Here is a 25153-nt window from a genome sequence, read left to right as displayed (position 1 = left end):
GAAAACAATCTGTTGGGGCTGGGGATATGACTCAGTGGTACAGTATTCCCCTAGCATGCACAAGGCCCTGGGTTTAGTCCTCAGGAGCCTCCCCACACTCGCACAATGTATGCTCTCTAGGCATGGTGGCATGCCTATACTCCTAGCTACCCAGGAGTCTGAGGCAGAAGAATTTTGAGACCAGCCTAGGTAACTTAGTAAGACCCTGTCTCATAAAGGGTTGGAGGTGGGGGGAGCCAGGCACAATGGTGCATGTCAGTAATCTCAGTGGCTTGGGAGGCTGAGACAGAAGGATCGTGAGTTCAAAGCCAGCTTAGCAAAAGCAGAGCTGGGGATGTGGTTCAGTGGTTGAGTGCCCCTGAGTTCAATCCCTGGTACCCCCCCCCCAAATAAAAAAGGGCCAGGGGGTGCCAGAATGTAGTTCAGTGTACAGAAACCCTGGGTTTAATTTCTAGTATCACCCAAGGGCAGGGTGGGATGGGGTAATGGGGAAGAGGATCCCTAATGATGCTGTAAGTTAACTGCAGTAAGTTATCTTAACAGGAACCTGACTGAGAACACAAGTCGTTCCATTTTCCTGTATCAACCAGGGATCTCAGGGTTTTCATACTGATGTCTGAAATAATATTGAGTGTTTTCTGTGGTACTAGGGTTGGAACCCAAGCCCTCACGCTTGTGAGGCAAGTGTGCCATCACTGAGCTTTACCCTTAGCCCCATTCTCTACTTCTGATTACTAACTTTTAACCGTAGAAACTAACACACAGCTGGTGGGTTATAGGTGTATACCACTCTGGACTATATACAAATATAATTTATTTCTCTCATCTGGTGATGAGAGAAAATAAAGGCTTAACCTTTTCCATTTCTGAAGTTACTAAAATACCAATGTGAATTCAGGGTATTTTCAACACATGGAAAGTTCTAGTTAAAAATAGTCCCACTTAAGGCAGGTGTGGTGATACATGCCTGTAACCCCAGTGTTTGAAAGGCTGAGACAGGAGCATCACAAATTCAAAGTCAGTCTCAGCAACTTGGCAAGACCCTGTCTCTTAATAAAAAATAAAAAAGGGCTGGAGATGTGGCTCAATGGCTGCTAAGTGTCCCTGAGTTCAATGGCCAGTCCCTGCCCCCGCCCCCCAAAAAAGTCACACTTATATTCTTTATTCCATTTTTTAAATTTTTCTTTTATTTTCTGTACTAGAGACAGAATTCTGGGTTTTGTGCATGCTAAGACAAGCAATTTACCACTGAGTTACATATCAGCCCCTTTATTTTGAGATAGGCTGGGCTAAAACTTGTGATCCTCCTGCCTCAGCCTTACTGGTAACTGGAATTACAGGCATGTGCCACCATATCAAGCTTCTATTTTCTACATACAAATGTGCAGTAGAAACATCTTCCATAAATGATTTCCTAGGGTTTCCTTAAGAAAGAGTGAGGTCACAGGCATAAAGGTTGAAGGTATTTACCTAGAGTCTTACAAAATGTAAAAGAAGTAGCATAATTATTTTCAGGCTTACAAATGCTATGCTTCTATCAATACGGCTCATGTCTACTTTTAAACTCTGCCAAATACACTGAAAGGCATTTAAATTCCATGTTTAAATGTTCTAAGACAACTTCAACAACTCTTTGGTGTTGACAGTAGGCTTTGCTAATGTCAGAAACAAGTCTCTAAGGCTGAGGTTGTGGCTCAGTGGCAGAGAGCTTGCCTGGCATGTGTGAGGCACTGAGTTAAATTCTTAGCACCACATAAAAATAAATAAATTAATTAAAGGTATTGTGTCCATGTGCAACTAAAACATATTTAAAAAGAAAAAGAAACAAGTCTCCAGGAAGTCAGGCACATCTGTGCAGACAGAGCAGTCATGAGTGCTTCTAGATTATCTCAGAAAGATGTTCAACATCCATGTAGAACTGAGAATGTTTCATTCCAAACATCCAAGGCATACATTCAGTAATCTTAAAACACGTTTATTTTTTAAATAAACTGGGGGGGAAAATACCCCAGTGCATTATTAAATATCATTTAGAACTTGAGTAAGTCTTTGTACCAACCTTAACATTAAGCATAGTATCCTTCACCTAGGAGATACTCAGTAACTTGTTAATATGATTCATCAAGGTACTGATAAGTAGTTAAGAATTCATCAAACCAGGCACAGTGGGTGCATGCTTGTAATCCCAGTGGATTGGGAGGCTGAGGCAGGAGGATCATGAGTTAAAAGCCAGCTTCAGCAACTCGCCGAGGCCCTAAGCAACTCGGAGAACCCTGTCTCTAAATAAAATACAAATAAGGGCTGAGGATGTGGCTCAGTGGTTAAACAGCCCTGGGTTCAATCTCCAGTACCCCCAACCCCCCAAAAAATCACCAAAATGCTACAATTGGCCTGGCCTTGTGGTGCACATCTGCAATTCCAGCAACTCAGGAGGCCGGAGGCCAAGCCAGAAGGGTGGCAAGTTCAAGGACAACCTTGGCAACTCAGCATAGACCCTGTCTCAAAAAATAAACAAATAAATTAATAAAACAGGGATGTTGCTCAGTGGTAAAGCTCTCCAGGGTTCAAACCACAGTACTGAAACAAAGTACAAAAGAAAAGGAAAACAATTAACCAACAAGATCTAATTAGATCTAAAAGACATCTACAGAAGACTCTGCAACCACACTACCCAACCACAGCAGAACAAACATGAATCTCAGATGCACAGAGAATATTCCCCATGACAGATCACATAGTAGGTCATAAAATAAATCTAAAAGGATTGAAATCATGCAAAGCATGTTTTACATCCACAATGGAGTTAAAATAGAAATCAACAACAGAAAGAATTCTGGGAAGTTCACAAATATGTAGAAATAAAACAACATGCTCCTAAATAACTAATGAGTCAAATAATAAAAAATACTTTGAAATAAATGAAGACCAAAATTGTACACCCAAATTTATGTAATGCAGCTAAAGCAGGAAATTACAGGGAAATGTATAGCTATAAATAACTATAAACGGAAACTCCATTAGTCTTTCCAAAAATGAAGTACCTGCTTACGTTCATTATTAAAATTCTGAAGTTAGTTTCATTTTTTTTTTTTGCCTTGTACACAGAAACTATAGTAAAAGTAATTATGATCATACACATTAAATGTTTTTTTCTTGAAAGGTTGCAGAAAACCTGAACAATGACGTTCTTTGGGAAGAGCATTTGTTAGTACATTTTCTAATGATAAGTGAGATTTATTTACTCAATAATAATAATAAAAAAAAGTTATCTGGGAGATACAAGGAAATATGACCTTTCTTCTACACTTTCTTATTATTCTTTTTAATTCAGGGGGCCCTACCACTGAGTTATACCCCCAGGTCTTTTTTATTTTTATATTCAGAAAGGGTCTCCCTAGGTTGCCAAGGCTGGCCTTGAACTCACCACCCTCCTGCCTCAGCTTCCCAAGTTGCTGGGGATTTCAGGCATGTGCCATTGTACTCATCTTCAAAAAACATTTTGAGGGCTGGGGATATAGCTCAGTTGGTAGAGTGCTTGTCTCGCATGCACAAGGCCCTGGGTTCAATCCCCAGCACCACCACCACCACCAAAAACCCACCATTTTGAAAAGAACAAAACAGACACTTGACTGTTTTTAATGTACAATGAATAAATAAAAGCTACTAATAAAAGCTTCAAATCTTTGTCTCTCTTTTTAAAATTTTTTTTTTTTTTTTTTTTTTTTTTTTTTTTGCTGTGCTGGGGATTGAACCCAGGGCCTTGTGCTCGCGAGGCAGGCACTCTACCAACTGAGCCATATCCCCAGCCCTCTTTTTAAATCTTTGTCTCTTTCTGTGTGTAGATGGACACAGTGCCTTTATTTATTTTTATGTGGTGCTGAGCATCGAACCCAGTGCCTCATAATGTGCTAAGCAATTGCTCTACCACTGAGCTAAACGCTAGCCCATTAAATCTTTGCCTCTTAACCTTACTTTTCAAAGGCAATCATTTTGTAGACATTGATTTATAAAAAAACCCAGAAGCCTGACTAGAGCTAAAAATTGTCAAAAAAAAAAAAAAAAAAAAGGATTAAAAAAATAATAATAAACCCACTGAAAAAACTATAATTTGGTTGCATTGATCATGGTAATCTAGTTTGGAAAGTTATCTAAGTTAAAAATAAGCATACAGAAAGCACGTTACTTTTATTTGGGTATAAGGAAAAGACAAACCAGATGTAATTAGAAATTTGAGTAGCAAGATCAGTTTTAGGGTCAAACTGTGTATTCACAAAGAAAAATCGAACGTGTTTCTGGTTTCTCATCATGTGTTCTACATGAAGTCTATGTAGCAGCCCTAGACAATGGGAGGAGACTACACTGCCTACACAAGAAAGAATCTTAATGTGAAACAAGTTTGCTCCAGGAAGCTTTGAACTGATTTTTTTCTTGTGTGTGTGTGTGAGTATAAGAAAACAAAATAGGCCCTAAAATGTTTATTGACTAACATCGAGAACACTACAGTGGTATTTTTGCTTTTTATGACTTTTCTGATTAAAAGACTAATATATGCTTATAAAAACATCCACCAAAGAAAGTGAAAGTTGTCCTCAATCCCAACATCCACAGATGTACTGTGTACATGTGAAAGTAAATGTTTTATTACTTAACTCCACCTTTTTCTCAAAAGCCCTTTAAAGCCTCCTGGCTTTAAGTCTCAACAATTGCAGCAAAATCTAAAGAAAGCCTAGTTCATGTGTAGTCCTATCTTTTTCCAGACATGAATTAGGATGGATGATCTCCCTCTAGAAAAGATTCATTCAGTTCAAAGAAAGAAAATTGAATTAAAAATTTAGCATATCTATGAATACATGGCCAAATTTCTCCAGTATCATAATTACTTAGCAATTTAACCTGTCATACCTATAAAAGCAAATTAATCACCTAAAGACTAGTCCAAAATATAATATGCCTCAGATGTCAAGCATCTTAGATGCAAAAGATGTTTAATCATTTCACAAATCTGATTACCACAGTCATATAAAACACTGTCAAATCTTGAAATAATGTTCTATTGTTAAGGGACACTGAAGTATGAAGCATACACAAGCTGTACTATTAAATATTCTGGTTAGGGATTATGGGCCATTCTCATTTAACTTTAAGTAGGTAACCAATTTTAGTCCTTTCAGATAACAAGGTAACATGTATCAAAAGCCTTCCCTGAGATTATGAACTAAATTATTAAAACAAGGAAAATATACAGCAATAGGGAAACATGTAAGTCAACTGTATAATATTACATGGATGTATTATATCACTATTAACCATAGCAAAACTAATATGGAATATGGCAACATATTATAGTATTTTAAGTCCACTCATTATAGCATAAAAATGTGTGCAGCAATAAAACTTAGATCTGAAATAGTAAAAATAATGGAGTGAAAGGATTTATACAGAATTTTGAGTTTTCCATCTTTTTCTAATATGTGTCAAAGCAAATGTTAAAGTGAAATGGAGATATTGCTAGTAAAATGATTTTTGTCTCCTTGCATTCCTTTTCAAATTATATATAGCTACCTATAAAAATAAAGATCTATGAAATGACACAAGAGACATGAAAGATGGATATTCCCCAAGAAACATATTCTTTCTTGTTCAATGAATCCTAATTTCAAGGTCCAAACTACATTTTCTCTCACTTTATAACTACACCAATGATTTTTGCATTTTTCAAAAAGAAATGTTTACAAAAACTTCTGCCATTTTGCTAAACCTAGATATTAAAAGCCCATTGTTGGGTTGAGGTTGTGGTTCAGTGTACAGTGCTCACCTAGCACATATGAGACCCTGAGTTCAATTCTCAGCACCACATAAAAATAAAGGTATTGGGTACACCTACAACTAAATTAAATTGTGTGTGTGTGTGTGTGTGTATCCCATTGTTAAAGAATAAATTAGTTGAGGAAAATAAAAAGTTGAAAACAAAAGCCATTGTTAAGGTAAGGTGGAAAACTTACAAAATTTTACTGCTAATAAGCAGGACCTGTTTTTGATAAAATTGTTAGGACAGAAAATATAGGAACTGCTGAACAGCTGCTGGAAATGGAAACAAGGTAAACTCTAAGCTTTCCTGAAAAGTTGAAGAAGCAAACATACTGAAGCATTATTTATAGCATCCTTAAAATGTTAAAGAGCTGTTCAGAGGAAATGTGCTATTTCTCAATCTTGACACCTGAGAGAATGCTCTCCCAGGGGTCCTCAATGAGCTCACTTACAGATAATTAAGAGCCCTTCATGTCCTCACAGTAAACACCTTTCTCAAGGTTGTTTTTTACATACCCTTACAGTTGGCCAGCAGCATAATCCCCAAGCTCCACTCAGACAAACGAAATTTACCAAAGAGGCCCCCCCAAGGACTCTGAGTAGGTGTGCATCTCTCCACCTTTAGGTTTAATCCTGAATGATTTACATGTGTTAAATGTGTTAAGAATGGAGAAGACTCATCTATCAGACAGTCCTCCAATAACACTTGACTTTCTGCTGAGTTCTGGGACAGGGTTGTTGTTGCAGTTTGGTACTGGGGATTGAACCCAGGAGGTGCTCTGTCCCTGAGCTACATTTATTTTTTCAGAAAAGGTGTTGCTAAATTGCTGAGGCTGGCCTTGAACATGCAATCCTCCTGCCTTAGCCTCCTGAGTTGCTGTGATTACAGGCATGTCACCCTGTCCCTGGTTGTGAGGGTTTAAACAGTCCTGAACTTGAGGTAATAGCAGACAAGTCCTTGCAAGTTTTATGGGCAGAATCATGGGACTTAATAATTCTTTGACTGACCACCTCTTATCAAAGTTGTGCACTTGAATAACAATAAAACTAATAGCAGCTAGCAATTACTATCTACTTTATGCTAGTCATTGCTTTAAACACACTAATATATTAACTCTTTTAATCTTCACTACAACACTAGGAAGGTAGGTATTATTGTTCTCGTTTTACAAATCGGAGGACCAAAACACAAGGATGTTAACTGCTGTTAACTGTTTTTTCAGCTTTTTTTGTTGATGTTGTTGTTGCTATGACCAAAAGACCCAACAAAAACAGAATTAGAGGAGGAAAAGTTTATTTTGGGGCTCACAATTTCAGAGTCTCAGTCCACAGTCAGTCAGTTTCATTCCTTGGGGTGCAAGGTGAGGCAGAAAGAACATCATGATGCAAAGCTGTGACTCAGAAAAGCAGCTAGGAACATGGCACCCAGGAAGTAGAGATCTCTCTGCTCAACAAGGACAACATATAAATCTCAAAGGCAGGCCCCCAATGACCGTCCCCCTTCAGTCACCCTACTTGCCTATAGTTTGAGGTTTTGGGGGACGTCTCACATCTAAACCATAACAATCACAATGTCACATCTGCCAGGAGAAGAGTTGGGATTTGAAGCATATCTAGGCTGGAGTCTGTTTCTTTATACTATGACGACTACAGGTGCCTGTCATTTCAAAGCCCGGAGATGGTAAAATTAAGGGAGTATCTGCCAAAAGGATCAAGATTTTCCTCAAAAAGTCATTTGAGGTCACTCAAAATTTTATGATACCGAGCATGACCACAGTGAACTTTAATATAAAAAATTTTAAATCAAGGGGCTGGGGTGGGGTTGTGGTTCAGTGGTACAGCACTTGCCTAGCATGTGTGAGGTACTGGGTTCGATTATCAGCACCACATAAAAATAAATGAATAAAATAAAGGTCCATCGACAACTAAAAAAAAAAAAAATTATATATATATAAATAAAATTATATATATATATATATAAATAAAATTTTTAAAAAGATTTCAGCTGGGCACGGTGGTGCACACCTGTAATCCCAGCAGCTTGGGAGGCTGAGGCAAGAAGATCAAGAGTTCAAAGCCAGCCTCAGCAATAGCGAAGCACTAAGCAACTCAGTGAGACTCTGTCTCTAAATAAAATATAAAATAGGGCTGGGGATGTGGCTCAGGGATTGAGTGTGCCCCTGAGTTCAATCCCCAGTACCCAAAAACAAAGGAAAGAAACAAAACAACCTCTGAGCAGAGGTCTTCAGGAAAACCTGATGCAAAATATTAAGTGTTTACTATTTGAATATAACTCTACTGTTTTAATAAAACTGATACATATGCTCCAAAGTAAAGTAACAAGATAGATGTGATGAGGCTCAACTGTAGTCTCAGCTATTAGGAAGCCTGAGGCAGGAATATTGCAAATTCAAGGTTAGCCTAGGCAACTTAGAGGGATCCTATTCAAAAATAAAATAAAAAGGGGCCTAGGGTTGCAGCTCAGTGGTAGACTGCTTGTCCTGGGTTTGAAACCTAGTACCACAAAAAAATAATAAAATAAAAAGAACTAGCAATATAGGTCAGTGATAGAACACTTGCCTAACATGTGCTAGGCCCTAGGTCTAATCCCCAACCCCACCAAAAAAAAAAAAAAAAAAAAAAAAGTAACACAGAAAGTACAAAGAGTAAAAATCATCTGAAAACCAGTTATAGGAAGCCGACACTACATTCTAGGGGACCATTCGGGAAAAAGTCTGTGTATGTAATAAGCAAAGATAAAAAGATAGCAATTTTCCTGAATGGGCTCTTTCTCTTATTTGACCTCCTTTGTATAAAGAAAGGCTCTAAATGGCAGTAATTAAGAAAATGGAATCAGGACTCCAATCAGTTTCAGTTCTAACCCATGGACTTGGGCAAATTATTTAACCTAAACCTCACGTTCCTTACCAGTAAAGTGGGGATAACAGTACCTCCCTTTATAGGATTACTGTGAGGATTAAAAGTAAATGCAAGTAAAATACTCAGCTTAGCACAAGGGTTTAGTAAGCTGCAATACGTTATATTATTATTATTATTTATTAAAAGAGGAACCATTTAAACATTTCCTGTGCAAGTATAGACATTATTCTGTGTTGACAAAGATTTACCTTGACATTGCCTCCTTCACAGTACTTCATTTAATAGGTTCTGGAACATACTTAAGTAAATTTCTGATAGAGGTGTACAGTTTTGTTTTGTGTTTGCTAATAAATAAGGTAATTCTAGTCAAAGATGCCCTCTTTTACACTTTTTTTTTTTTTTTCTTTTTCTTTTTTTGAGGTGCTGGGGATTGAACCCAGGGCCTCGTGCATGCAAGGCAAGCACACTACCAACTGAGCTACATCCCCAGCCCTCTTTTACACATTTTGACATTTCTGAAATGCATCTTACAATTGACAGAATAATTGGCAGAAAATATATTTTCTGGGTGGCACACAGATTCACTGAAATAAACATGTCTTATATTTTTTAAAACTTGGCTGACAATTTCTGAAGAATAAATTCTTTAAAAAGTATAATTTAGATTGCTCTATATGCTGGCATATGTCCCCCAGCCACCACTGGGAAAAACTGTATTAGTACAAACCTCCAAAGACATGGGGAGGTGTTATACATTTCCTCACTCCCTAGCCAACAGAGGATGAGACCCATCTTTATCAACTTTGCTAATCTCACATACAAAATGACCTCCTTTTATTTGCATTTCTTTTACCAGTGAAACTTATTTTAGGCAGGAAGTTCAATAAGTCCTTCAGTAGAAGCTATGCCTGAGAGGTGAACGAAGCAGAACCACTGCGACCCTACATTCCTGATACTCATGTCTGACAGTTGAGAGGAGGAGGAACGCACTCCAAAGGGTGCATAAGGTCAGCCTAAGGTCAAAAACCAGCTTGGCCCCATGCTAGCTGTGTAAACCTAAGTGAGTCTTAACCTCTGAGCTTGTTCCTGCACCCATAAGATGGGGCTCACAGTGCCTTTCAGAGTCCAAGAAGACTAGGAGGGGTTGGGGTTGTGGCTCAGTGTTAGGGCGCTTACCTAGCACAGATGAGGCACTGGGTTCAATCCCCAGCACCACATAAATAAAATAAAGCTATTGTGTCTATCTACAACTAAAAATTTACTAGGAATAAGGCATGAACCTAACAGAATACAATAAATATTCTATAAATGGCAGCTATTCCATGTGAACTTCAACCTATGCTTTATGGTGGTAAAATGGAAAAGACCCCAAGGGAACACTGCATTTTCTTATTCATTTCTTCCTCCAAAAAAAGGGAAGACTGCTTGTCAGTCGCCTAAAGAGTCTTATACAGGAACTGAAACCACATTCTCAGCACCTATTTGGAAACAGTCCGTTCCACTGACAAAATGAATAAAAGACATATTTGCTTTGAGAGAACTCTAAACTACAAACTATTCTTAAAAACACCTCGGCTCTTCTTTCTTTCTGGTACTGAAGATTGAACTCAGAGGCACTTTTACCACTAAGCCACATCCCCAGCCCTTTTTATTTTTTGAGAAGGGTCTAAGTTGCTGAAGGTGGCCTTGAACTTGTGATCCTCCTGCCTCAACCTCCTGAGTCCGTGAAAAAATTATAGGCCTATGCCACCGTGCCCAGCTTTACCTCTTATTTCTTTGGGTTGGATAATTCAAATACATGAAATGAGACAAATACACTGAAATTCAGGAATCAGAGCTGTGATGAAAACTGTGACCAACCAAACCAGGGTTTGGTTCTTAGGGATCATAATCAATGGTCATTCTTTTTTTTTTTTTTGGGGGGGGGGGTTGGGGGGAAGGTAACTAGGGATTGAACCCAGGGGTGCTTAACCACTGAGCCACATCCCAGTCCTTTTCTTAAATTTTTTGAGACAAGGTCTTGCTAAGTTGCTGAGGCTGGCTTTGAACTTGCGATCCTCCCTCAGCCCCGCCAAGCCACTGGGATAACAGGTGTGTACAGCCACGTTTGGCTCCAATGGTCATTCCTTAATTCAGTTACACAGGAGACTTGTGCAAATGCCACTAGATGACAGGCAGAAATATCATGATTTTTCCTTTAGCATCTCTGGAACCACTCCCCTCCTAGCTCACACTCTTATTACTGCAACCTTCCAAGCTCAGGGCTCTAGGCCTCCCTTTCTGCAATCCATTATGCACACAGGACACTTTTTCATCATCAGCTGAAGACCTGAGGCTTCTTAAGGACCAGACCAAACTCTTACTGGGTTTTTCTTACCTGGTTCTAATTCTACCTTCTTTTCTAATATGTCACCATCTAGACCCTTATTCTTTCCTTCCCATCTCAATCACAACACGCAGCTTCCCCCATTCAGACTCCCTGCTGAATGTCCTTTGTTCTCTTCACCCCATCCTTTTCATCTCACAAGGTAGAGTTTGAATCCCAACCCTTGCACAAGCTTCATCTGATGTCAGCTCTTACCATTTCTTCCTTTCCTGAACTACTCTAGCAGTTAGTGTACAACACAACTCCAGGATTCCACCAAACACCAGTTCACCATTGAGAATTAACAGCTGTGTGATCTAGAACAGATCATTTAACCTCTATGAACCATCATGTCTTCATCTGTAAAATAATAAAAAGTTATAAGGTTTTAAAAATCTTTCCCTGTTCTACAAATCCTGTAAGTTAATATACTACCTTGTACTGTTTCATGTATTAATTTCACTTATCACTTTTATAAGATTTTAAAACTGCTGAAGGAAGAAAGGATATCTTAATTTCTTCCCCCAACTCTCAAAGCAACCAGTCCTAGGATCTAGCTCAAGGAGATGCTCAGTAAGTATAACACTGAAATAGGCCAAGCAGAACCTGCAAAGAGAACACACAGAGAGCCCAAAGTGAACATGAGACCTATTTCTCAAGTAGTTCAGGAAGCCAGTAGGGTAGTGAGTGACAGCTGGAGAAGGCACATAGATGATCTGGGCAGAGCTGGATCACCTCCAGAGCTGAAGAAAGCAGGCAGCTAGTTCTAGGCTGGAACGAGCACAAATCTGAAAGCTTAAAATGGCCTTCTGATTCCTATACAGCGCTGTTTGAAGCAGGTAACATATGTCCCTATATAGCAACTATAACTGAGGTAAACTTGGGCAGTTTCATGTGACCTAGTATAGACTATTCAGGGATTTTTGTTTGTTTTGTTGTTGTTGTTTGTTTTAGTGCTTGAAACTGAACCCAGGGCCTTGCACATGCTAGGCAAGTGTTCTACCACTGGACCTCATCCCCAACCCCTTACTCAGGTGTCTTGTCAGCAGAGAACCTCAGTGACTATCACAAGCCTGTGCTACCACAATGGGAAAACTTAAGTGCGTCTCAGGCTTGTAAGACCTGAAGCAAGAAAAAAGCAAGTGCTTCCATTTTTAAGGCTCACTGCTCTCCCCTTCCCTCGAAAAATGCAAGCTTATGTAAGGGGGAAAATAACACAGATATATTAAAGCATTCAGTTCTAATTTAGGCTTCCAGTAAAATGCTTTTATTTCTCTCTTTTCTCAGGGCAGCAGGTCAATGTGTAGATACAGGATAGAAGTCAATCTTAACTAAAAGTTAACCAGGAGCTCCAAGATAGTGAGAGGATGTAATCCTGAACTCTACAATCAGAGGCACAGGGCAAAGCCCCTGTCAATTTCATTGTCTCAAAATGAACTACATTCAACTCATATGTACATGTCTTCTTTGTCAAGGGAGAGCAAACACAAACCTATTTCAATCCACATTAAACTGGTCAATGCTAGTCTAGTCACTTTTAAACATGTTTTGGCTTACAACTAACATCCTAAAAAGAGTTCTCAAATGAAGCCAGTTTACTCCTTGAAGAATCAAATGAGGAAAACTGTTGTTCTGTTGCTTTACTAACCTCACGACAAAGCACGTTCCTCCTCTTCACTCAGCTGTTTCACAGTTTTGAGACAAAGGGCAACTACTGCATGGACACTTTTTCTTTTTTATTTTTTTGAGTAAAGTCACAAGATTACTAACAAACAGTTAATGGCCACTGTTCAAAAGCAATAATGGCATTAAAACTTTATCTCCCAGTTATCTACCAAATTGGAAAGAACCAAGTACATGTATTTCAGTAAATGTAAGCACTCTGAATCACTTTCCTCCCCATCATAAAAGTTTCTGGCCAGGGGAGTGGCCACACCTGTAATACCAGCTACTCAGGAGGCTGAGGCCTTAGGCTCACAAGTTGCCTCAGCAACTTAACAAGACCCTCAGCAATTTAGTGAGACCCTATCTTAAAAAGAAAAAGAAAAAAGTTTCTGGAAGGAAAGATTTAAGGTGAAGAAATTATAACTCCTTATAGTCTAACTCTAGAACAAATTTCAGAGACAGTAATCAGGGAACATTATTGTCCAAAAAGACCTCAAGTCCCTGTGTTTTAATTTGTTGATTTAGTATGAAATATGCACTGGGATAGACTTAGAGAAAATATAAACCATCAGCCTTCCAGTGGGTTCAAGTTTCTAGCATAAGCTTAATGGAAAAATCTGTGTATTTTTTTTTAACAGGCTACAGAGGTGTGTACTTGAGTAGTTTTATTTTAGCACAAGTGGGTTATCAGCTGAAAACAATAATCACCCACAAAAACATCAAATTACTCTACACACCAATGACATGGAGAGATGTTTTCAAGGTGCCTTTGCTCTGCTTCCAGCTCTCTAAGAAAACAAGCAGAAGGTCTCATCCTATAGGTGTTCTGACAAACAATGTGGACTTTAAGAACACCCTAAAGAGATAGATGTCAAAACAAAGCTTTCCTCTCCCTTCGGGGCTTTTCGGTATGCCTTCCACGAAGTCTAACCTACATTTCTAACATTAGGAAACTGCTATGCAGGCAACTTCAGAGTAGAATTCCACGCCTTAGGCACTGGGGGCAAAACAAACTATCAATAGGTCCCCGTTACTGAAGAATAATCATGAGTCCTATACAGCTTTTTCTGTAAATCACATTTTCACTTACTTCCTCTATAAATTCTAAGAATTTCATTCAAGGGTAGCAAACAAACAGCGGGCAAATTCTGACAATCAGACTAAGGCTTAGAGGAAAGAATGTCACCACTTGAGACACAGTGAACATTCACACATTAAACTTCAGCTTTTCTCATTTAAAGTCGACACACTCTTTGACAACACTCACCTCTGTAAAGATACATTACATATCCAAAAGGGTAAGCTGCTCCAGTCAATTGGGTAAACAACATAATTAGCATGTGCCAGGTGGGGAGCAAATGCTCATGTAAATAGTAAGGCTCAAAATAAGCTACAAATGTGAAGCTATTTCGAAACTATCAGCAGATTTCTTTCTGCAATTAGAGTTTAATATGGAGTAAATGCTCCTCAAGTTTCTCTTAGGAAAATCGAGGGCTGGGGTTGTGGCTCAGCGGAAGAGCACTTGCCTAGCATGTGTGAAGCACTGGGTTTGATCCTCGGCACCACATATAAATAAATAAAGATCCATTGACAACTAAAAAATATATTTAAAAAAAAAAGAAAAGAAAGAAAATTGAAATCTGACTGTACAATGGCAAGTTGAACCCTGTTATATACAACTCCATTAGCTTTTTCCACAAAGAATAAAAATACATGGAGGTTCTTTAATGAGTTTTGGCAAATACTTCTAACAACCTCTAAATCTAATCTACCTCTAATCTACCAGGATATTACAGAATGCAAAACCTTTTGGTTATGTAAAATAAGACTGACAGAATGCTTTACAATAATACTTCAAGTTTAGGTGTTCAAAAAATTTTGTTTTTTTATAAACCCTACAGTGTATATCAATCTTCTCACTTCATTCCTTTCTACCATCATATTACTCTGACTTTTCTTGAAATTTTAGTTGTAGCAACAAGCAGAACTATTCGAGGTAATCACACAAAGGCAGTTAAAGACCACACATCACACCAACTCTTAAGTCACATTTAATATTCTACTCAGCGTCTGTGCAAGCTATCCTGATCAAACCTAATAGTATATGTTAAAAGTGTGCAATGAAAGAACAAGCACAGCTTCTTTGTGTGTTATCAGGGTGAAAGAAGGTAGCCGAGCACAAGGAGAGGCGACCTCAGCATCACGCTTAGCATCACACTTACCTTGAGGATGTCCCCCCTTTTGAAGCTCAGCTCATCGTCTGCAGTGGCTTTGAAGTCATATTTGGCGATGGCTTCCATTCTGAGCGCTGCTCAGTGCTCAGCAGCCTGAAGCAGGGGGGAAGGGAGTCTTCCCTGCTGAAGCAACCCAGCCCTCTGGGCTCAGCCTCGCTTCTCTTCTGGGACTACTCCTGCACGCTGAGAAGCACAATGCCACCCTGAATCAGAAGAAGAACGATTAAGAAGTGGCCAGAATCCTCGGCAGCCCCGCCCTGCCAATCGACCTGCTGTCCCAGCCCCCACGCCCCCTGGCTCCAAAGGTTCAGCCCTCCTCCTCTCTTCCAGGCAAGAGCCCCGCTCTCCTCCTTCCTCTGTTCAGCCTCAGCCCCAGGCAACTGACAAGCCTAGCGGCCAATGGCGGCAGCTGCTTGCACTATTCCAGAACACACTTCCTCTTCCTTCCCACTGGGTGTGCGCGCTGTGCAGAAACCGGCTAGAGTCCTGTTCAGTCTCCGCCTTTCTTCCTGCACCCCTTACACCTCTCTTTTGCACCTGATGCAGTCCACTGAAAGAAAGGCCCCACCCTGGGGACAGCACCCCACTATTCTTATTAAATGGGCCTATCTCCCTCCTTTCTCGCCAGTGCTTCAAGGCTTCCTGGGAACACTAGCTCCCCTACTCCACAGTCAAAAGCAAGTCCTGCAGGCTATAGTCAGTCGAGCTGCTTTAGTCTCTTCATGAAATTAATTCTTGGTCTGCTCTCAAGTAAGCGAGAGAAAGTGAAACTAGAAATGCCTTTTCGGTTCCAATTACCACCACGAATACTGATGGCCTTCCCCCACCACATACGAGCTGATAGGCATGCTCAAGCCACCAGGGAAAGATACTCCAGAGCTCTTTGTTGGTAGAGATCTGTTATTGTATAAGGCTCCCTTTCCCTTGAAGATCCCCAGGACTGTGGGGTCCCCACCAGTCTGAACAGGATGACCAAGGTTCAGCATTCCAGAAGTAGCCTCCACCTTACTTCTAATTAGCCCAAACACCAGAGCTAAAGTCCTAATCTACACTTGAAAGGAATCCTTTTTGTGTGTGCATGGGGGTTGGTTACTGAAGATTGAATCCAAGGGTCCTCTGCCACTAAGCTATGACAGGGTCTCACTAAATTGCCCAGGCTGGCTTCAAACTTATGATCCTCCTGCCTCAGCTGGGATTACAGGTTTGCACTCTACACCAACTAAACAGAAACCCTTTTTTAAAAATTGAGCTGCCAAGTATTTAATGTGGGGAGAGAAAGTACAGGACATGTGTTAGAAGACCCACACAGTTACCTTAAGCAAAGCTTTTCTCAGAACTAGAATACTACTAAACAGAGACAACTGCACTCTGCATGTGGCGGATTCTGTGAGAACCTCTAGGCAGTGCATCAGTGAAGGTGAACTGAGGTCAGTGCAATCACTGCTTTCATGAAGAGTCTCCCACCACGTAAAAGGGCATAACCTTAACCTTTGCATACCTCAAGGCAAATGGAGTACCATTCTTGTTTGCTCAGCCACTGTTTTCATACACACTAAACAAAAGCAGAAAACAACAAGGGCACTGGCAGAATGGAGACTGATTATTTACAGTGGCACCTTTCTGCTAGGTAATTACCACCTAGATCCTCATTTCAGGGTAAGAGAGATTATTATTCTTTTGTTCTAAAGTTAACAATTGGGGCATGATCAAGTATAGTTGCAAATGGACTAAGCAGGAAACCAGATGGGAATATTCAGATCAGCCTGAGATAAGTATTCCCAAGAAGGAAAGAAATCACCTGGTAAAAAGTCTTTCAGGTTAATTCTGAAAGCCAAACATTTTGCTGCAGGAAACTAATAAACCAAACCAATACCTTCCAGGTCATACCTAAGACATTCTATGTGGTGCTGGCTCTAAAAGAAGAAAGAAAAAGTTACAGCAATCATATAAATATTTTAAAAATATAAAGGTTCATCTGAGTATTAATGTCTGTGTCTCTAAATGCCCTTCACTTACACTCTAGCTATTTTATCAAACTAGTCCATATATATTATTTTAAAAGTCAGAGTATATCATCCTTTGCCTATTTATTTTAACCAGTCCTCAGGACTAATTGTTGATCCTATATGAAAGGTGAAGAATGGAACAAATCTGAAAAAATAAGGTTTCATTTTTGAAAAACAGAAATTGCACAAACTCAAAGCACTGTCACTGTCAAGGTACCATGCAATACAGGGCATAAACTTTTACCTGCATCACAGCTGAATAGTAGTAACATAAGAAACAAGATGTTTATAACACCCACCTACTGTAGCTCATCTGCCACAGGTTACTGTGTGAAAGCTTTAAAAGACTAACACTCCTCAAAATTATAACTATTCAAATAATCACTCAAGTAAATTGTTTTGTGAAACAGTTTCAGAGAAAATTAATGCTTCCAAGGTTGTACCAAATACAATTTAGCACTGCATTTACAAAACTTGGAAAGGTCAGCTTAATAGACTATCCACAGAAAAGGAATTTTATATATATGTATATATGTACATTTTTTAGTTGTTGATGGACCTTTATTTATTTATATGTGGTACTGAGAATCAAACCCAGTGCCTCACACATGCTACGCAAGTGCTCTATCACTGAGCCATAAACCCAGCTCCAGAAAAAGAATTTTATCTCATACATAACAATGTCTAGAAGGAAGAAATCTGAAGGAAGACACAATTTGTTAAAAAAACTTCCCCGTTTTTGAGTATGCCGGAAATTGAACCCAAGACATTAAGCACGCACTCTACCAACTCTACCACTGAGCTATCCCTTAGTCCCTGCACAAATGTGATTTTAATAGAGTAGATGTTGCTGTTCTCCCCAAGAAAATGAAATGACAATATACTTAACACTGCTGCCTGATAAGAGCATCTCTAAACTGTTAGCACACATCTCTACAGCCCATTACACTCAGTGATTTTTTTTTCCCTTGGTACTGGAGATTGAACTCAGGGCCTCGTTCATTTCCATTTTTTATTCTGAGGCAGGGTCTTGCAAAGTCTCCCAGGCTGGCCTAGAACTTGCAATCCTCCTGCCTCAGCCTCCGCAGTAGCTGGGATTACAGGTGTGCACCACACAGGCATTTTAATAAAGTATAGCTTTTTAAAAAGTATAACTTTAATAAAGTATCCCTTTAATTGTTCAAGGGATGTGCACTATATCTGAAAATGTAGTACACTAAAATGTAGTACCCTATAAAAGATTTATTTTTCTTCTATTTATTTCTCTTCCCCAAATTCACAGAAAATATATCACAATGGGTCAGTATACTTAAGAGTTTGCATAGTCTATCTAGAGGCAGGCTAACTGCCATTCATTTAAGTAATGACCCTGCCAATTTAGGAAAGCTTTTTAAAGAAGCCCGTTTTCTGCTCTGTAAAATGGGTAATAGCTGCCTTCAAGATTCACTGAGCATTGGAGAATATATGCAAGGTGCTTTGGTCAGAGCCTAACATATAACAATCACTCAATACAAGATAAAAATAATATTTTAAAATACATAAAAGGAAATGCAGTGTGCTGGGGATACAGTTCAGTGGTAGAACATTTGCCTAGCTTGTGCAAGGCCTACGTTTGATCCCCAGTACTACCAAAAACAACAAAAACAAAAAGAAATGTAAATTAACAATGAGGTTTCTCTCACGTCCAAATCACCTTTTCTTGTACTGGGTCTTCAACTTAGGGATGCTCTACCACTGAGCTACATCCCTAAACCTTTTTATTTTAAGAGAGTCTAAGCTAGCCTCAAACTTGTGATTCTCCTGCTCAGCCTCCCAGTCGCTGGGATTACAGGTGGGTGCCACCGGACCTAGTTATATATTTTAAAGATTTATACTATCCAGTCTTTGTATACTTTGGGTAAACATATTCTTTGCCCTATCAGATGTTACTCATTCAACTCTGACAAGTTACTACTATCTGCCAGATTCAGCTTGGTATATAAAACTATCAGAGTCCATACTCGAGCCAAGAATTAATTAGCTCAATCTTTTTGGAGAGTAAGTTGGTACTATTAACAATTTCAAAATACATACCCTTGATAAAGCAATTCTACTTCCCTGATTTATTTCACTAAAAGAGTGACACAAAACACAATGTGCAAAATACATACACTAAATATTCATGAGTTTACTTAGGGAATATCTTTCTAAAGAGTGGGAAGGCATGTTATCAAGTTTAAAAAAAACTGCAGAAAAATTACACTTTATCCCATTTCTGTAAAGCAAAATAATCTATCCTATATATGCTTTAAAAAAGGTAGAAGCTTACCTAGGAGTGAGATCACAGACTACTTTTACTTTCTGCATGATACACCTCAGTGATATTTTTACACTAAGAATGTATTACTTTTTTTTTTATATTCGAGCTTTATTGTAACACACAGAAGTTGGGTTCATCCTGACAAATTCATACATGCATGGAAATTTATTTTTCAAGACCCCCCCCCATCTTTTCTCTCCCCTCTCCCATTATCTTTCATGTATTTCTTTTGCAGTGAGAGCACAAACCAAAAAGTTTACTGATGCTCTGCAGTTCGACCTGGATTAGCTATCACTTTACCACATGTAAACTGAGGGACAATGGAGAAATAACCTATATGTTCTAAGCCCTAGTATCCCTAAACTGGAAAACAGGGATGATACCAGCATGTACCTTATAAAGTCATTTTAGTAATTAAGAAATTAGGCTGTGGCCAGGCATGGTGGCGCACTCCTATAATCCCAGTGGTTCAAAGGCTGATCCAGCAATTTATGGAGGCCCTGTCTCAAAATAAAAAATAAAAAAAAAAAGAAGAAATAAAGCTTGGTGGAGGGGGGGTGGGGGGGGGAGCTGTGAAACCAAGAACTCTTACAGCAGTAAATGACCAACTCCACCAATTGACAAATGACATCACCAATTCCACTCAATGGTGCTAGGCTTTCCTGAAGAAATAGAAAATTCAGCCATTCAAAATCATGACACAATTCGTAACTGGTGATGAGGGAAAGTTAATAAATGTCTAAAGGTTAAAAGCGGGTGGGGGCTGTAAATGGCTTGGCAGAGACTCTGGTAAAAGAGATATTAACTAACACCATCAGTCCCTTTTCAAATATTGGTCAATATGTTGTAAGAATAAATCTAGAACTTCATGTATAACTAATTAGAACAAATTAATAAATTAAAAATATAATTTAAAAAAGACTAAATCAAGAACTTACATCTACATATGTAGACTCAGAAGAACTTTCTGGTAGGCAAATGAATGGCCTTATTAAGTATAACTTAGGAGTGGTGAGGTAGCTCAGTGATATAATGCTTGTACACTCAAATCCAAATTCAAAATTCTCAGCACACACATCAAAAAAAGGATAAACTTTAAGTCAATCCATATCACAGTCCTAACAGTAATCAAAAATTAAACACAGGGGCTGGAGTTGTAGCTCAATTGTAGACCACACATAAATAAATAAAACAAAGGTTTATCGACAACAAAAAATATTAAAAAAAATAAATTAAATATCTGGATCTAATTACACAGCCAGGGATAAAGGTGTATGACTATAGTCTTAGCTGCTTAGGAGACTAAGAAAGGACCAAAAGTTCAAGGCCAGCCTAGGCAACTTGGCAAGACCCTGACTTAAAAAACAATATAAAAAGGTCAAGGGTGTAGCTCAGTGGAAAGCACCCAAGTTCAATCCCCAGTATGGTGTAGAACAACAACTAATCACACCAATAGTCAATTGTATTAGGCTATTATAAATATTTACTTATATATAAGTATACAGAAAATGTCGTTTTAAGTAAAGTTCCACACCAATTTGTTTATTTTTGTGGCACTAGGCCTTGAACTCTAGGCCTCCTGCATGCTAGGCAAGCATTCTACCGCTGATTTATACCTCCAGCCCCCAGATCTTATTGTTTCATGACTACATTCTATAAGTATTGGTTCTTGGACCTTCTGCACTGAAATCATTCCATTTAGAGACTGATTCACTATGAGGTACTTGCTGGAGTTCAGCTGAAACCTAATTTTAAAAAGATCCCCAGGTAGCCAGCCACAATGGTTCACACCTATAATCCCAGCAACTTGGGAAGCTGAGGCAAGAGGATCACAAGGGCTCAGGATACAGCACCCCTGGGTTCAAGTCCCAGTACCTCAGAAAAAAGGGGGAAAAAAAAAAATCAGGGCTGGGGTTGTGGCTCAGTGGTAGAGCGCTCTCGTAGCATGTGAAGCACTGGGTCCAATTCTCAGCACCACAAATAAATAAATGAATAAAATAAAGTTCTATCAACATCTAAATATAGTGTGTGTGTGTGTGTGTGTGTGTGTGTGTGTGTGTGTGTGTAAATCCCCAGGTAATTCTTAAGCATAGAATTCTTTTTTTGTTTTTTCAGTGTTGGACACCAAACCCAGGGCCTCACATAGCCAAGTAATCTACCACTGAGCTCTTTTTCTTTTTTCAGAACTAGGGACTGAACCCAGAGCCTTGTGCTTGCAAAGGGAGCACGCTACCAACTGAGCTATATACCCAGCCATGCTTTTTCTTTTAAGACAGGATCTCTGTAGATTGTCCAGGCTGGCCTTCACTATGCAATTCTCCTGCCTCAGCCTCTTGAGTAGCTAGGATAACAGATGTGCACCACCACACCTGGTTTATGCATATAAATTTTAAGAATCACTGCTATACCATAAAGGTAACTTATAAACAATTTTTTAAATTTGCATTCCAGAAAATGCACTCTAATATCTTTGAATAGAATTTAAAAAATAATGCATATTCACTTGGCACAACTGGGAAAAAAAGCCAACTTTGTGAAATTAAAAAAAAAAAAAAAAAAAAAAAAAAAAGGATTCCAGTGGTCATTCAGTAATGGTTGAGCGTGCCTCTGAATTAAGCAATTAACTAATAAGTTTTCTCAGGAGAGCATGGGGGCTTTCTACCCTGTATTACTTAATTTCTTCCAACTCTATTGCTCTTCTGCTTTATGTAACAATTACGACTACTGTTCAACACATGGAACATAACAGGAATTACTGAGAAATTTTTCTAAGTACCATTAACAAGCAGTACTTAAAACCCAGCAATTCTCTCAAATCCAAATAACCAACTGAAAAAGTAAACTACCCCAAGTATTTAATTACTTGCATTTGTGTCCAAAAAAGCTGATTATAAGAATTTTTTAAAAATCTCAGGATTAGGAAAATTTTGAACACAGGAAGGGGCAAATAAGGTACTTCTGTCAAAAACAAATGTGGGCCAGATGCAGTGGCACATGCCTATAATTTCAGAAAACCGGAGGCTGAGATAGGAGGCCAGCCTCAAAATTAGTGAGACCCTGTCTCAAAATAAAAATAAACAAGGACTGGGGGCTGGGAGTGTGGTGGTAATCCCAGCAGCTCAGGGGGCTGAGGCAAAAGGATGGAGAGTTCAAAGCCAGCCTCAGCAATGGCGAGGCACTAAGCAACTCAGTGAGATCCTGTCTCTAAATAAAATACAAAATAGGGCTGAGAATGTGGCTCAGTAGTCCAATACCCCTGAGTTCAATTCCCAGTACCAACTCCACCCCACCAAAAAAAAGGACTGGGATGTAGCTCAGCAGCAAAGTGTCCCTGGGTTCAACTCCTCAACAAACAAAGACAGAACAGCAGGGACTGAGGTGTAGATCAGTGATTCCTATCACTGGGTCGGATCTCAAAACCAAACAAACAAAAGCCAATTATAACATGTTGAGAAAGATCCTGAAGTTAAAAAGAAAAAAACCTGATAAAGAATAAATTTGTACTATTACAAGGAGCAGTGAAGTACCTGTTCCCTTAAAATTTTCAGATTATCTTTATTTGATTTTAATATACGTCTATAATTGATTTTCATTTTTGAACATTAACTACCTCTGCTAAAAGACAAAAGGAAATCCTAAAAGCTCCAAACTGACCCAATCTTCCTTACTAATACAAAAAAGACAGGAAGAAAGTGTAAGTAGGTACAGAAGCACGTTCTTAATGTGAAGGAAAGAAAACACTAAAACACAAATAAGCAAACTACACCTGTGCCGAGGTAGCAGTACTGCCTGATTACAGATGAATTTAATCCCAGTTCCCAAGGAGGAAATTTAAGTCTGGCATGGCTCTCTAGCAACCCTTCTGGCTGGCTGAAGGAACACAGCGGATGCTTAAAAAGTAAAGGAATGAAAGCAGGATGGAGGGTATCTCAAGAAAGCAAGCGGAATCTTGAAACGAGGGAGAAAACGAACAGCGCCAAAAGGTCAGAAATTTCGAAAAATTATGCCTAAGAGGGGAGAGCAAGGAGGAAGGGGAAGTAGATTAGAAAAAAAGGGGGGGAGGGGGAAAATGACTAGCGTTACAAAATCAAGTATTTCGTGTCCCAGTGGGAAGGGGACAGAGGGAAGGCAATAACGGGAGAAGTACAACGTCAAAGAGGGGTAAGAAAGCCAAAATAGACTAAAGTGAATTTCTCTCGAGTACCCTTTTCCGAGTGTCAACAGTACCAAAAGACAGACCTCAACTGCACTTCAGCTCCTGTGCAAATCGCACTTCTATAGCATCTGAAGCCAGCCTAGAACACTCTCCAAACAAGCCCTAACTCTTCTGGCTTACGATCGTGTACGTGTAAGGACAGCCTTGGAAACAGGCATTCCCAAAGCCTTCTCGCGCCGAAATCTTTCCTCCGAGCATTCCAACCTGCTGCTCTTTATTTTCCTCGACAAAGATTTTTCAAGTCATTTAAAAAGAAAAGAGCCAGCATCGAAGGCATCCCCATGGGCTCCGTACAGCAAACGTTCTAACTCACGGTGGATTTCCGCACAAAATTCAGCCCAAAGAAGCCAAGAGACGGTGACGTGTTGCGGTGCGGGTCGAGGGAGGATCAATCAGCACGTCTACAGCCTGCACCGAATCCCCCGCCTCCGGGGCTAAGTCAGCCTGACTCAGAACCAGCACCCTCGCCTCTCGGCTGCTCCCGGGCTCCTTCTGCGCAAACCCCGGCGACCCGGGCAAGAGCCTTCCTTGGGAAACCCCGGCCTCTTCCCCGCCGTCCGAGGCTCTGCTCAAAGCCCAGATCCGGAGGGGACCGTCCCCAGGAAGGAAGCGCCCCCAGAGGGGAAACGTGGGGTCCGGAGCGCGGCGATTCCGCTCCTCGTCCCCAGCCCCGGCGGCCCTCGGCAGGCTGGGCCCGGTCCGCCCGCTGCCGAGCGGAGAGGAAGAGGCAGCGAGCCGCGCTCCCCGCCGCCACCCTCACTCACCGTGGCGCAGCTGCTCGCTCCGCGCCGGGCCCGCTCCTCCGCAGCGCTGCGCGCGGCCGCCGACCCCGCTGCCTCTCTCCGAGCGCAGCGCCAGCTCCCGCCGCCGTCACCACCTCAGCCTCGGTCACCGCCGCCGCCCGGTCGCCGAAGCAGCAGAGCCGCCTCGCTTCCGCTCTTCATCCGGGTCCCGCGAGAACTTCCCCACGCGGCCCCGCCCCTCCCCGCCCCCGCGAGACTTGCCCCAACGGAAAAGGCCAGAGCGCAAGCGCTCCTCCTCGGCCAGGCCCCCGTTGGTAGACTCGCAGCGTGCCTGTGCGCATGCGCCGGGCCGCCCCGCAGCGGGCGGCCCCGCCCCAGGTCGCTGTAACTCTTGTCAGTGCCACTGCAGGTGAACACCGCTTTGCGCTGAAGGAATAACTTTCCACGCTCTGATTATTTTCCCTTCCCTTTCTATCAAACCTAGGCAATGAGAGCGGAAGGAAGAGAGACCTCCTAGCATGGCACACTCCAAATAGAGGACTAGGTCTTGAATTGTTTGGGAATCCGGTTCACACGAACTGCAGTGTTAGTGGATTTGTTCTGTGCGCGTGTGTGTGTGGCGCGCGCGATAGAAATTGAGCCCAGGGGTGCTCTACCACTGAGCTACATTCCAGCCCCTTTTTAAAATTTTATTTGGGGGCAGGGCCTCGCATAGTTGTTGAGGCTGGCCTCGAACTTTCTATCTTCCCGACTCAGCTTCCTGAGTAGCTGGGATCACCGGTGTGCGCACACCCCTGCGCTTGGCTGGATGTGTTCTTTCACTGACATAACCATGCACTTAATGTATGTCAGCACTTTGCTGAGTATAGAAGATAAAACGAGAAATAGAAATCGTGACCCTGAAGCAATTTACACCATAGAGAAGTAGCAGAAAAAG

General features: G+C 40.5%; 1 protein-coding gene across 1 annotated transcript in view; it reads right to left on the bottom strand.

Annotated features, from left to right (window-relative positions):
- The window catches only part of GRB2 (growth factor receptor bound protein 2), a 68908-nt gene extending 44475 nt beyond the window's left edge, over nt 1-24433 (bottom strand). Inside the window, exons 1-2 of the mRNA XM_079134246.1 lie at nt 24238-24433; nt 14941-15155 (exon numbers count right to left, since the gene is read on the bottom strand). Coding sequence (XP_078990372.1) covers nt 14941-15018 — 78 coding nt within the window. The 5' untranslated portion in view covers nt 15019-15155; nt 24238-24433. The remainder of the gene's footprint in view (nt 1-14940; nt 15156-24237) is intronic.
- Nucleotides 24434-25153: the final 720 nt, after the last annotated feature.

The sequence above is a fragment of the Sciurus vulgaris genome (genome assembly GCF_902686455.1).
Source record: "Sciurus vulgaris genome assembly, chromosome: 3".
Lineage (NCBI taxonomy): Eukaryota > Metazoa > Chordata > Mammalia > Rodentia > Sciuridae > Sciurus > Sciurus vulgaris.
Note: the sequence above shows the minus strand (reverse complement) of the source record. Positions and strands in the feature narration are given on the sequence as shown.